The 15235-nt window shown below is 33.9% G+C and overlaps 2 protein-coding genes across 10 annotated transcripts in view; one reads left to right on the forward strand and one right to left on the reverse strand.

Annotated features, from left to right (window-relative positions):
• Positions 1 to 4531: 4531 nt before the first annotated feature.
• On the forward strand, positions 4532 to 12662 carry LOC117105717 (ribosomal RNA processing protein 36 homolog). Of its 2 annotated transcripts, XM_033246962.1 has the most exons (9): positions 4532 to 4700; positions 5035 to 5050; positions 5463 to 5523; positions 5659 to 5739; positions 6520 to 6586; positions 7211 to 7315; positions 7770 to 7844; positions 8381 to 8498; positions 8866 to 9035. In XM_033246962.1, the coding sequence occupies exons 1-9, from the start codon at positions 4656 to 4658 to the stop codon at positions 8991 to 8993; spliced, it is 696 nt and encodes a 231-aa protein (XP_033102853.1). In that variant the 5' UTR covers positions 4532 to 4655; the 3' UTR covers positions 8994 to 9035. The 2 variants fall into 2 exon arrangements, with proteins under 2 accessions (XP_033102853.1, XP_033102854.1); XM_033246963.1 differs by lacking the exon at positions 8381 to 8498 and having other exon boundaries at positions 4533 to 4700; positions 8866 to 12662.
• The window catches only part of LOC117105715 (ribosome-binding protein 1-like), a 48309-nt gene continuing 43463 nt past the window's right edge, over positions 10390 to 15235 (reverse strand). For 6 of the 8 annotated variants that reach the window (XM_033246957.1, XM_033246956.1, XM_033246954.1 and 3 more), the window contains one exon: positions 10390 to 12906. In XM_033246957.1, coding sequence (XP_033102848.1) covers positions 12755 to 12906 — 152 coding nt within the window. In that variant the 3' untranslated portion in view covers positions 10390 to 12754. Of the gene's footprint in view, positions 12907 to 14227; positions 14306 to 15235 lie in introns of all 8 variants that reach the window. The other 2 variants (XM_033246955.1, XM_033246958.1) reach the window with 2 other exon arrangements.

Below are 15235 nucleotides of genomic sequence, written 5' to 3' on the forward strand. Positions count from 1 at the left end.
TGGAGAGATGGACATTGCTTAGCATGTTACTGATCAGCCACACTTAGGCTTAACTAAAAACGAAACTACACATTCACCTAACACTTACCATTTCCACTCCCCGTTATCGGTAAACTTTAAAGTAAAAATCATCTCAATAGGCAGCATTACAACAGGTATGAGCAGTAAATAAAACAGTTTATCATCTTCAATATCAGTAACTCGCCAGGCTACCAACACTCCATGAACAGCAAATAAAAGCCGGGCAACTATTGCCTTTACAAGCGCTGTTACTGTTAGTCCCATCGTTATGCTCGGCAAAACGTTTACGAATCGCGCCTGACAAACCAGCTAACAATGCTTCTTTGTAGTATATGTCGGAAAAGAAATATCGCTGAGCCAAAAAGTTTAAAGAAAATCCGAATGTGGTCGGCGTTCGTAGCCTCGCGTTCGCTTGTGCCGATACGTAAGCCTAAGGATGTCTATAGCAATAGGCGATGTACTTCAGAACGATGCTTAGCCTAATTGATTTGATTTTTAAGTAGTAATATTTGTCTTGCCTTTGACATGACGTCATGTCCTCATGCAGTCAAAAACTTGTATTGTGTTTATGTGTGTGATCGGAACTAGTGTGTAGTCTTGTTCTTCGCCTTCAGGATCATCAGCAAGTACAATGGGCAAAAAGTTGTTTACATTTGGCGTTGCTAAGTGACAAAGTTATTCTTTAGTTCCCAGGTGTTTTGTGAATTTTATGACCCGCTGTGTTATGGTCCAGTGATCAAAGTAATTAGAACTTAATCTGGTCGTATTGATCGTCCAGTGAATCCTGTCAAAAAGGATACGATGAGTAAATATAGACCTTCATTTTAACTCTTTTGGCTGAATTAACATAACATCAAAATGTAAGAAGCCCTCAGAATACGTTTAGTAATCTTGCATGATGAAACCACCGACGCGGCAGTACTCAGCACCCAATGAATGGAACTTAATTAATTAGGCTTAAATCCTGGTTTTAAACAGAAAACTATACATATTATGCAGAATCTTGATAGTGAATTGACTATTGCAGCAATAAGGAATTATTAATTAAATTGATTTAACGATTTTATTGCAGAAGTTTCACTTTAAGCCTTACTCCCCATCCCCTCCCCTACCAAATATTTTTCATTTTCATCCTTATTGCAATACCAGGTACAGCCGTATATATAAAATGTACTATGAAAACTATGTAAAATGAAACGTTCGTATGTAGAATGCTCATTAGTACCGGTACTATTTGGCCTATTGTTATTGCAACAATCAAGAGGTAGAAAATATAACCGAATTGTGAAACTCGTAACCTCATTTGACATCCAAGATGTGTAAAGCATAAATGATTAACAAGTCGATCGATTTTCTCAAAATGGCAAACCGACCAAGATCAAATTAAAGTATTGATCTGTTTATAAGTGATTACGCAATGAGTTGAGGGCGGGCTCTTGTAGTGTATACTGCAATTAACCAAAAACTCTGTTAAATCATAGACTATATCATTCAATTCCTCATTGGCTACACCATAGAGAAAATAGAACTATTCTATTTTCTCTATAGCTACACTAAATGGCTCCTAGCGGATTTCAGTTATTTTTTTAAAGGTTTTATTGGTTTTGCTCAGAGTAAACAATTAACATGAAACACAATTCCCATCAAACCTATAAAAAGAATATCCAAATAATTTTCCTTAAAAAATAGGCCTATACCCAAGCAAAATATTTTGTGTGGAACTGAAACACCACCAAGCAAATGAACGCTGTGCTTATATTATAGGACCTGCCCGATCAAATATAACACATTTAGTCAAACAAACTTAGTTGTTGGTTTTTACCAAAATGGTTTAAATCAGGTTCATAGCAAACTTGAGCATTGTGTTATCCATCGATCGTTTCCAGCTCGGCGACAATAATTAATCGGCACTTTTCTCTCAATTATCCACTTTGTTTTATGCTGAATACAACAACTAATAATTACCGTGGCATTTCTCTCATGCTCGATCCATATCTTTACTGAGAACGCATACACCAATGTTGAGACACGCGCATAAATGTTAGAGTAAAAAAAGAAGTTAAAAAAAAAACACTGTCGCCAGCATGGCGTACCAGACAAGCACCAAACACGTACAAAGATTCAACAAAAGACAGAGAAAAAGAATAAAACAAAACAAACAAACAAAAAAACTACAAAGGACTATTTATGATATAATGTAACTCCAACCAGGTTTATTTATATCCATTTATTCGTTCATATTTTTTCCTTAATTGTTTGTCCATTTAATTCTGTTTTCGTTGGGATTACTTACATAGTAACTTTGAGGCAACCGCGTCGCGAGATCTCTCATCCAATGGATTGGATGATTGATTGATTGATTGATTGATTGATATCAGTACACTGTGCACAGATCTGAATTAGCAAAGGTTATACGGTTTCCCATAGGGTAGCGTACTGGGCCCGTTGCTTTTTCTCATTTATGTAAATGATATGATAGCATGTATTGACTTATCTTGCAAATTGCTTTTTATATGCTGATGACAGTTCTATTTTGTTTTCCCATAAAGATCCAGAACAATATCCAACAAACTTAGCATAGTAACATTTTAGGTAAGTGTAGGGAATGGCTCTGTGGAAATAGGTTTTCCCTACATTTGTGTAAAACCGAATACATACTGTTTGGTAGCAAAAGAAAACTAAAACAATTTAAGAATGCCCAAATTGAATGCGCTGGAAATGTATTTAAAGCAAAAGAATTGTTAAATATCACGGCATAGAAATTGACAAGCATGTTACTGGTAACTTGACTGCAAAAGAAGTTGTCACAAAGGCTAACTCAAGAATAAAATATCTTGACTCTTACTTTAGGAAAATGTTATACATTTATTTGACTATTTAGTCAAATAACGGTTGTATTAACGACATGTTTCCTCACCCTGGTATTGAGAAAAAAACTAATGATTAGATTGCAAACACCTCAAACCAAAATATTCGTTTTATCAAAAACTTAGGTCCGCAGTCCCATGTTGGCCAAAACACAATTAGCTGAAATTGGTATTCTTACGTTCAAGACAGAGTTAAATTTCTTCGTTTATATATCACGTTTTAAAAATTTCTCAAAATATTTAATTTGTCCGGTGTATTTAAAAGAAAACTTTGAAAAATAAACAACAATTATAAAACAAGAAATAGCTCTCTTATTATAGAATACCATACGTTACTTCAGTGGCATCTACAATTTTCTTTTTTAATGCAATAAAAAATTGGAACTCTATGGCGTTGGAAATTAAATCAAATCCTCAATATTTTTAATATAAAACTTAAAAATTACCTAAATAACTGTGCTTTAGCTGTGGAAGGTGGAGATGTTCGCACTTGATTTTTATTGTCATAATTATTTTTTGCTGTTGTTTCCTTGCTTTGTTGTGAATTTTCAATCGGAACCCATTGGAAATAAGTCCCAGGACTTTATGAGCGTTCCGGGCATCGTTTTCGTTTGTTTGTTTGTTTTTTTCTTGCTGAATTTCCTTTGTTGCAAATTTTTCTATGTTTCATCTGTATATATTTTATAATGCCGAATAAAATTAAATAAAATCAAATCAATGGGCGTATTCGACCGGTTCATTTCGTTCACTACGAATTTTCGTTGAGTATTACTTTCATTCGACTGATCGTAAAATAGGCCTAGTTGTTTAGGCTAACCAAGGAACAGTAAAATTTCACTGTTCCCTGGGCTAAGGGGTCATTCAAGTATTATGTAACACATTTTTTGGCAAATATTGACACCCTCCCCCCCGTAAACACACTGTAACACTTTTCCAAAACCCCCCTCTAAATGTTATGTAACTATAGAACCACCCCCCCCCCGCTTCTGAACATCAAAAATTTTAATAAAATCAGATGAACAACATTAAGTATCAGGATAAATGTCCACTACAAATTTGTTATCAAATATGGTTTGCTCTAATAACAGCTAGATGGCAGCACATCATAGCTCTTGGAAATTTTTATTTATTGATATGGTAGATGTAGGCCCGAACTTCATTGTTCATTGATTTCACAAATTGAACACAACTGTGTTACATTACATTGTATTACACTGATGTAATATGTTTCAATAAAGTAATATCATACAAGTTTGAATATTTAATATTTCTTCTCTTCCAATGAAAATTAATTTTGTTATGTAACACTTCAAGCAACACCCCCACCCCTATGTCACACACTGTAACATTTTCCACTATACCCCCACCCCCACTCTGCGTTACATAATACTTGAATGACCCATAACAGAATTCAAAAACTGAATGAAAATATTTTTTTTTACCAAAAACCCATATTGTCACAAGCTGAAGAAGCAATCTTGAAAATACACAGCGTGTATCGCGGTTACCATGCAGCCATTTTGTTTTGTCGAGTATTTACCAGTTTCTTATTCGGCAGGTCGTCTTCGTTAAGTAGGATCTTACCACTCTGCAGGTAGGCGTGGTTTAACGAAGAACAACCATCGAATACGGCCAATATGAGAAAGTTTTTATGAGATTGAACTGTAGAGGGCATTTAGTAAAGTCAATAAAGGGAATAGATAAATAGAGGAACACGAGGAAATCGTAAACAAGGTGAAAATCAGAAAATCTGGATATTTATGAAACATGGAATGGCCAAATGCAATTACAGATACTTCCAGTGAACGTATTGTACGTATAAACTAGATTTTGCACATATTTGTAATTAATGTATACGTTTTGATGTGTTTGATCTATACCATGGATAGGCCTAACTGGCTAGGCCTACTACTAGCCTAGACCGTAGCTGGACTAGAAGAGAAGGTGTGTAGGATACGTGGTGGCTTGGTGTAGCAGGATGACGTGACACATGTAGCCTAGGCCTTTTGTTGGAAGACCTAGGCTTGGCTAGTCCTCGTTTACGGTAACAATGATGTTGCAATTCAGATGTATGCCATGTATATCCATATATATCCATATATTGTTTTAATAATTGGTTTTTTTTCTCTTTCCATTCAATTCATAGAAATTAATAAGAAATGGTAAGTACAGCCTAATCAGTGTTTAAAAAAAATATTTTCGGCCCTTTGTCTTAATTATTTCATGCAAATTTAAGGAATAGAGCTTACTTGTTTGATACTGTTAACTGTTGTTTGACAAAAAAATTATATAGTGCCATCATGCATTAATCATTTACAATCCATATACACAAATTTTCATTATAAACCATTTACTGTAAATTACATAATGTATCACCACCTACTAGGCTAAGTGAAATTCATGGTATATTGCAACATTTGCAAACTGCATGCAACAAAATGTCTGTTTGAAACTTCAGCTACTTACAGCAGTTTTATAATACACTGTATTTCATTATATTTTGCTATGTTTTATTAACTAATTGTTAAAAGTTTTTTAATATTAACTTTAAACTTCTTTTTTTTTTTACTTCAGAATTTTCAGAGGTTCCATTTGAAGAATTACATAAACTGCAAGAGAAGTTGGGAACAAAAATGTACAGTTACATCATTAAATTTATTATAGTATAGTGGAGTTATTTATATATTTGAGGGTGTAAACTCCCTGGAAGCTTTAGCTTAGCATTACCTTTAATGTATTTTAAACATGATTATTTGTTGTACTTTTGAAGATATGATAAAGCAATGTATGGTGAAAAAAGGAAACGTAAAAGAGAGACCTCTAACAAGTTTAGTCGGCTCAACAAAAACAGGTTTGTCTTGCCGTGCTTTTTAAATTCAAATCTTTGTAATTAATTAAAAGGTTGTTTACCACATCAGTGACAGATACAGAAATTTACAATAGAGGTAGCCCAGAGGAATTTAACACGGATTTCGGTGTAAACACCAAGGATAGCCCACGAAAGTCTAGAAGAAGACTTATTTCCAGTGTGGTCCTTCTGGTGGTGATTGAACAGTACACCGGGAGACAATCCCCTACTCTTTTCCGAAGAATGTACTGCGTTCTTTGGAAAAACCTCTAGATGGGCCATAAATGCACACGGGACCAACGGCTTAAACGTCTCATCCGAAAGACGGTGCGCTATTGTAACTTGTAGCTGAAACACAAGGAGAAGCAGCGATGGTAATTGAACCGTGGTAGAGATCTCCACGGTTCAGCGCACACACAGTGGCTACCACCAGATTAGCCGACTGAGCTAAGCTGCTCTCTGATACAACACTGATACAATGTGTAGATCACTTCAGACCCACCATGGTTGGGGCTGTAGTAAGATAATTTATGATTATGACCAAATGTCTAGATGGCCAGAAATGGCATTCTTGGACTTAAATTTGAATATAATTTTCATTTTTTCTTGAATCCGCCACTGCATATTTCTTCCATTTCAGTTTGTACATTTATATTTTTCTCTTTCCTTCACTTTTCAATGAAATTTGAGGCAACAGTGTAGCAAGTAACTCACAATGAATATGCATGTGCACCATTATAAATTTCTGATAGTTTGATTGTTTTTTAACACATTTTTTAACAGACCGCTAGAAATGTCATCAAAAAAGACAGTCTCGAGATTCCGAGAAGTTATTCCTGTAGCAAATAAGGTAAGACCAGTTAACCCAGGCTTATTATTGGGTTGTATCACTCAATAATTTGATAAATTTCAGTTGAATAGAAGTTTTTCAGGCATGCAGGAATCTAGAAACCAAGAAATAGCCAACCACTAATCAACACCACTGCACCGTTAATCACCAATACAGTGCACTCTCCCAATACCGACCCCCTCCGGACCGGGTACGATGTTCGGTTTTCCGGAAAGTTAGGTTTGTGGAACATTTCTATTGAACCCTTTCTGAACAAGGCTGTTGTAGGCCAGTTAGGGCCTAGAAAAGATGCTGAATATTATTTGTACTTAATGCACATCCTAATGGCTTCTGTAACAATTTGTGTTATGTAAATATGCAGATAGCCTCACAGAAAATCTACTTTCTTCCGATAGAACACATACAATAGCACATTTCCCGCCATTGAAAATGTCCAAAGAAAAGAAGTCGCGCTGAAGTATTTAAAAATCACCTTATACTGTAGTTCCCACTCACTTAATCATCAACCCCGCTGCACTCCACTTTCGCTTCATCAGTTCCCTCATTTCAAGACTGCTAGATACACCACTGAACACATAATTATATGGATATTATCTATTTGAAGCGTTTGTTTTATATTTGTAGATTGCAAGGGATCCAAGGTTTGATGACCTCTCTGGTGAATTCAAGGAAGAGGCTTTTAACCAGAATTACAGTTTCCTTAAAGATGTTAGGAAACATGAACAGGAAGTGAGTAAGAAGTACCAAAAAATACAGAAATAAATAAGCTGAATATCTGATGTTGTGTAGTTAAGGCAGGGGTGCCGCAACATACAGCCGTAATATCGGCGCTGGTTTGAATGGCACGCTCCCCAATGTTTCTGTTTGTGGAACAAGTCTTCTCGGATAAAGACTATAAATTGTAGGTCCAGTTTACACTTTAAAGAACACAGTACATCTTTTGAGATGAGTAGGGGGTTACTCAGTCTACTGGTCCATACAGCCCCTGTTATGGACAGACAAGAGTAGGTGGTACCAGTTGACCGGGTAGCACAAAAGGACCCTTGGGGATAAAGGAAGAAACTTCATTATTGTAGATGTATATAACAGCTATGGTAGAAATAATGCGTTGTCCATCGACTGTATGTGAAATTTAAAAATTTAAAAACAGATGTAACAATTATCTCTTTTGTGTTGAAACCAGGAAATCTTAAAAGAAATCAAGAGAGCCAAAAATGCAGAAAAACAGGTTCAACTACAAAACTTATTGCAGAGAATGGTAGGTAAAACTTTTTAATTAATAGGGAACTAGAATTTTTAAATTTTGATTGCCTTATTTTAGCTGTGGATTAGTGAGTAGAGTGCACACCTTGTAATAATAGTGTCCTTGGTTCAAATCCCACATTTTTCCACTCTAGTAAATGTACCTTTCCAGAGTGTGAACTGAACAACTGACCAATCACAGCAGTGCCAGGAATATGCGCTTGTTCAACAAGCACATATTGTCCCACAAACACACATGTTCGCGTATGTTTCAACACTGTTGTTTTGTGGGACCTTGGCAACAATATCCAAGGGGCGGGGCTTAGCTGAAAGGTCCATGGACAAACGTTAATTCTTGTCATTTCAACATTAAAGAATAGTCATAACAATAATGAGGTAATAAGAATAGAGCAAGAATTTAAAAAATGCTGGGCTGGGATCAAATATTGCCATGGATGGCATCAAACTGTAATCTAGTTTTGTTTTTACCCTATTTTAGTAAGATACTATACATTAAACAAATTACCATATTGGTATTGTCACATATTTCAGAAACAAAAAGATAAATCTGAAGAAAATAAACAAAAACAGAAAGAATTGGAAAAAGAAAGAAGAAAAGCGGAACGAGAACTTATAAAGCAAGGAAAGAGACCATTTTATCTTAAAAAATGTAAGCTGACTGTGCAGAATTGAAGATTATACTATGGACTTGTATTCTTTAATGTTCTTGACATAAAAACCTTAAATAGAAGCCACAGTGGGCTCTATCTTAAGCCCATCTCGAAAAGAAGCCTCCCTCTTTAGTTTGCAAAAGTAATCTTTAAAAGAAGTCCATCTCGAAATGAAGCTCAGGGCTTCTATTCGATATTTTATGGGATGCACTTTACATACAGTATAAAAATAAAAGCATGAGGTGCTAAAATTGACTTGGGCCCTGGGAAAATCATGACCCAAATTTGGTTGTAATGAAAATTCTCCATATTTTCTACTATTGTTGTTTAGCAAATTCAAGCTAAATTCAATTTATTTCTTTCTAGCCGAAAAGAAAAAAATGGAGCTGACAGAACGTTACAGAACTCTGAAAGCGAAGGGAAAACTTGACACCTATGTGGCAAAACGAAGGAAAAAGAATGCGTCTAAACAACGAAGACATTTTCATAGTTAAGTTGCTTTAATGAGTGGAATAAAAATGTGTAATGCATAATAATTGGTTATTGTTTCCAAATGATTGGTGTTGTAACGTCATCAGTTTTAATAGTAATAGTAATATAGAGATTTATACCGCAACTTTTGCCGAGGGATACAAGGCTTGCGATGTTATTATTACTACCTCTGGTCATCATTATCAAACCAACACAAAGTGCAACATCCTGCACTCCCTGGGGAGTATTCCTAGTCGTGCGTGCAATTTAATGCCGATACAGACTAATACCCAGTACTTGCTACATCATCTTACTAGGTACCAATTTATATTCCTGGGAGGAGTGAGGCAAACGTAAATAAAATGCCTTGCCCAAAGACAAAAGCAATGCAACGAGCATCGGCAGTTTTATATAAAATAATAATTGAAGATATATATATATACTGTATAGAGGTCAATAGATGAATTGCTTATGTTGATTTAATTCCATGATAAAAGTACTGTAATTGGTTTTCAAATGCAATTTAGTCCGAGACAATCTCTTGCCAATAAAGAAAGGCATGTTGCATATTACTCGCCTATAAGACAGTGCTTAAATAGCAAATCACCATCGAAAAACAGGGGGTCGTCTCATACGCACGACATACAAATTTTAGATTTTTCAAATCGTTCGTTTTATATGTAGATCGTCAGTAACACGCAAATTTACTACTGCAATGAAGCTACTGTTAGTATGAATTAATACAAGTTTAAATATGGAGAAATTTTTGATAGACATTTGAAAACTCATAAAATATTACAGTATTATTCGTTTTTAAGCCAGCTAGATGTAGTATCAGGAACATAAATTTAAAAAAGTAGGTATTCCGACCATCAAACTTGGAGGTCACCTTATAGGCTAGTACTGTATATACGGTAGTTTGGTTGGTAATTGATTTAAGGATTTTTAAGGTACAGTAAAAAGTGCAATCAGGGGTTCCAAGTTTGGAGAAGTCACTTCCGGCAGATCTGATTTTGTGAGGTTTTTTTTACTTTAGGGAGACAATTGATATTTCAGTAGTAAAATCAAGCAGACATTGTGCAGTTGCAGGAGATGGGTTTGTATGCAGATACCTACACTACATAAATTACCCTATTTATGCCCAGGGACATTTATCGTTGAGGGCGTTTATTTTTTTGGATGTAAAATGGATACTGAACGCACCTTAAAATTTCACTGTAAATGTAGAACTACAACACATGTTTTGTGACCATAAAGACTTTATGATTCAACCATGTTATAAAGAATGCAATATAAATGTATTGAAAATTGTTATTTGATAGGGGAATTTATTCAAGGCCAAGCATTTTCTCAAAAATATATATGGTATGTAAATTGATTGACACAGAATTCAAATGTCATAAAGATAACACGACAAGATAATGGGAAGCGCCTTTAATGTCACAATACTACACAGGACAACAAACAAATCTGCCATTGATATAATTTTGCAGTATCAACAGAATATGAAACAAGATAGGATCCAGACCTATACCTCTGATCTACTACATGCAATTTCATAACCTTATTTAAGTAGAACAAGTATGCTTTGCAATTGGAATGACTGGGTATCGTGCATACACAAATAAAGGATTAAAGAAGCAAAATAAAATATTAAAATACATGTTTCTACCTTAAAATCCTTGACAAAACATTGCGTACCATTGCCACAGTGAATTATTCTCATATGAATACAGCCGTAAGTGTTTGAATACTAATAATAATTAAAATCTAAATATTTTGTAATGGTATATTTAAAACAACTTTTTAAAGGTATAAAGAGCATAATTTGGTACAGAATTTCAATGAGATTCAATTCAAAACCAATTTACTAGTTTTTTTGTTTTCATACTTTTATATGAATCACAGACAAAAATATAGTGTCAGATTGGTTAAAAGTAAAAGTTTAATTTTTACATTTGACCACTTGATTTACACCAATTCTCAAAGAGTTCTACTTGCATCTATTTAATAAATTTTGCTTGTTTAAATAGCAGTTTACAGGAATATATTTTTCTTCAGATTTTAACACTACAAGTCGAAAAGAAGACTAGAAAAAGATGTAAAATAATAGACTTGTCCTAATATAAAATAAAAGCACTTTAGATAATTAATGCTGCACAAATAATTTTAAACACCGACAAAACATGAACATTATCCATTTGTTTCATATTTCATAATTTAAAAAGCAATGATACATATGAATACCATATATTTTTGTTCTAAATTAATTTGCTACTGTATATAATGTCAATTTCTTATACTCTATTAACAAATTGATTAATTAGACCTCCAGTTTAACATTCAACAAATACAGTCAGATGTTATCCATGTTGAGGGCGCTATACCCAAATACATTACACTTTATTTACATTGTTTTATTTTACTGTTTCAATCTGGACAGTTATGTTGCCTAGCAACATATAACATCACCAAGGCAAGTTGTCAAAAGTATAAAACAAATTATTTTATATGCACTTTTAAATTCAAACTACAGCACACTTATATATGGACAGAAAGGTGCTGTTCTTCCTCTGAATCCCTGGCAAATTTATATCTCTGGCAAAATTTTCATCATAAAGATAACAGAGGAAACAAGTTTAACAAAGAAAAGTTGGAAGATGTGAGATATCAGCAAAGGGAAAATTGGAAGATTAAACATAGAACAGATTTTTCCACATTACTGATTACATTGCAGACCTCAAGGGATTCCTATTCAACAATTTATATCATAATTCTGAACTATATCATATTCATAAATTTCTAGAAATATAAATTAATTGGAGCTTCTTTGGGGGACAGGATGACAAATCATACATTTATGAAATGTCCCGAATCCAAACTCCAGAAGTAAATGCAAGAAATTGTTAGTATTCTTTCCAGCTTAGAATCCTGAAGAAATTCTTTACTGTACAATGAGTTATCAACAAGAACAATAGATTGCGTATAATAAATGATGCTCTGTATAATGTATCAGAAAATATATCCACTGCTGGTGAAGGAATATACTGAACGAATATGCTTATCTTTAAGGGATATTTCCAGTGAACACAGTAAAAAACAAAAGCGCTTGTAGAGTCTATAATTCTCTTTCCGTCAAAATCTATTCTTGTCTAGGCCTCAAATTTATAAATCATTAAATTGTAAACTTTTATAAACATCGACATAAAACTTCAAATTTATATTAGAAATAAAATTTTTACTTGAAATGTTTATTGAAATTTGCTTAAATTTTGGTCAAAGACTAATTTTTTTGCATTTTTTGGGATAGTAGTTGAGAATACCAGACTGTTGTGAATGTATCCATCATGTGAAGGGGAAAAAGCAAACAGCTATACAGTCATCAGTTACTATAAAGTCTCAATAACTAGCAGTGCAAATTCTATTAATTATACAGAAATTGTTTCTATTTTATTTATACCATGTCCAGTGTCAATCAGCCACTTCTACTCTCATTGTAACAATGAGAAAAAGAAAAGTAACAAAAACAAAGCAAGAACATAATACATAGCTGTGTATTAATGTCATGTGTCCTCCTAAAAATATTCATTAAAATCTTGACATATAAATTCATTCTTCTTCACTTTAGTAAAATATCTAATCTATTAACATACTAAAAAGAAAAAAAGTAGTAAAAAGTAAGACAAAAAAAAGAGTAAAAGACAATTCATTCGCTTCCCAAAAAAACTGATATATTAGCTGTCATTAACCATCTTGTATAGAATGTAGAAATGGTTTGATTGGATCACCGATTCATTACCATCTTTACATTAATCAGTAATTTGTTCATGGTGTTTTTTTTTTGTTTTTTTTGTGATTTACGGATTGGTGAGTAGGCTCTACACTGCAGATCCTGTGACATCTGTTGTCTTGGGTTCTTCTTTACCATTCTGGGGGAAAACAGAAGAGGATTTCAGTTAGTATGATTTAATATTACACAAAATACACAGCAATTAAATCAAAAAGTTGCAAAAAACACAATAGGAAATATCAATTCTTAGTCATTGTGTTGAAATGAGTTAGATGTCATTTGAGAATAGAATGAAATGAAAGAATGGTACATATTAGCAGCTTACTGCATTTAGCTTATTTTCATTTTATTTTACTTTTTTTTCAATTCTATAGCATGAAAGACGACCATTTACAGAGTGAATAAAAATAATGTTAAATGAGGGAGAAATATCTAAACATATGAACAATGAAACTTTTTACGATAATGTTATGGGTTTTATAAAACAATACATAACATAGACTCAAGCAAGGGAGGGATGAGCATGATATAAAAAACAAGAAATGACAAGAACTAATATAAGTCACTGGCAATTTTCTAAGAAAAAATCTTCAAATTATCTTAGTACTACTCGTCTTATAACACCCTCAGGGGTGACGCCAGAGGGTGGGTCAGTTGGGCATGGCTGAGCCATTGGAGAGTCATGGTAAAATCTGTAAATTAGAATAATTTGTGTCACTTTTGGATATCTAGCTGATAAAAACCTAGCATTTTTAAACTCGGCACCAAACATGGTGGTGCTGTGAAGCCAATTTGTCAAAGAACGATGGACACCTGTTGGAGGAAATTTTGACACCACTGCTGAACTTAAGTTGTACCAAGTTGTATCAATTCATTATTAGTATTGAAATATAATCAATATTCATTCCCTCAATCATTAATCATCACTACCAATCATCTTCATCATAACTGTCATAATCAAAAAAATTACCATCTTCAAGATCATAACCATCATCATCATCTTTGCAACCACATAATATTTTTTTTCCTGGACAGAATGCAAGGCATACTCAAACCTTTTCTTTCATACCTATTTTAACAGTCATTAATATTTTACATATTTTACAACCAGAATACCAAAATAGTAGCTGTTCATAGAGGCTAGGCTCTATTCAGGCTGATGATGATCAACAACAAACACTCTAATAGATAATAAACTACCGTACCGATTAGTTACGAGTAGAAAATCTTAAATCGGAGCCAAAGTCAAATGCAACTTATCAGATAAATTATTAATCTACTAGAAATTGATTTACAAAAAAATATTGGCATCAGACAAATATCGAAAACCGTGTAATTTGATCTAATTTACATGTAATCATCTCTCTTGGATTTAACGCTCCAAAAACCTGGTGCACACTTTGCTATGCAGGTGAAAAGGAAGAATGTGCGGTGAATGTAGAAACCTGAGCTAGAAACAAAACCTACTTGGGAGTTATCCTCTTTAGCGGCATCTACTAGCTGTTGCTCCATCTCCTTGTCCGTGAGTGACGACTTTCCCTCAGCCTAGCAAAGGAGTACAGATATGCTGTCAGCCACCATGCAAAAACTAGTGTTAGGTGTTAGGTGGTGCTCCTACTAGAATTTAAGCGAGTACGAAAGCTGAGTGTGTGGGTAAAGAGCGAGTTTGAGAGGAAACGATGTGCATTGTCAAATGTAAATAGTAACATGTTAAAGCTTGACAGCCCTGCAACAGTAACTTGTGATTGGTAGAAAAACCACATCACTAATTAATATGCATTGTTAGGTCCACTGATTAATCTCAGATAAAAAAGTACAATCCATATTCCAAGTACTGAAATGCACGCCATTGTTGGCGTGCATTTCAATACTTGGAGTATGTACTGTATTATACTCTCTTGTTAAGTAACAGTGCAATGGCCTTTAGAGAAGACATTCAACAACTTTAAGAATGCTAATCTAAAAATTTGTCCTGATTTATAATATTTTAGTAGAAAGATTTCTTTTGAAGTTATTGGCAACACTGTCAGAAGTTTGTGAGAAAAAGAAACTATAATGAAAGTAAGCTATCAGTGAAAAAACGATATAATTAGTATGATTATAAAAGCAATGGAAATAGGTAAATCTAATTATGTTTGTTGTTGTTGAGGTCTTGTGGTTGACTGCAAACTAATCAAGGAAAATAAAGCTGGGAAGATTTTACAATGATGTCTGTTAGCTACACTACACAATTGCATGGTTGCAATAGGCTTTGTTGCTGACCAGAATGTTAGGGAAAATTGGCTTCATTTTTTATGTTTCTATTGAGTCGAAAAATACTTTTTTAATGTCATATATTTGCATGTTGATAGTTTACTTTTGACATTCTATCCAGCATGCTTCAAGAATGAATTCACAAACTGCTTTCGTTTCTGTTAACTAAACCATGTGTTAAAATCTGAAAGGTGCCATGAAGCCAATCGATTTGCATAGAGT

Source organism: Anneissia japonica, unplaced genomic scaffold (assembly GCF_011630105.1).
Source record: "Anneissia japonica isolate Jap-2015-1 unplaced genomic scaffold, ASM1163010v1 scaffold287754_len4335492_cov202, whole genome shotgun sequence".
Classification (NCBI taxonomy): Eukaryota; Metazoa; Echinodermata; class Crinoidea; order Comatulida; family Comatulidae; genus Anneissia; species Anneissia japonica.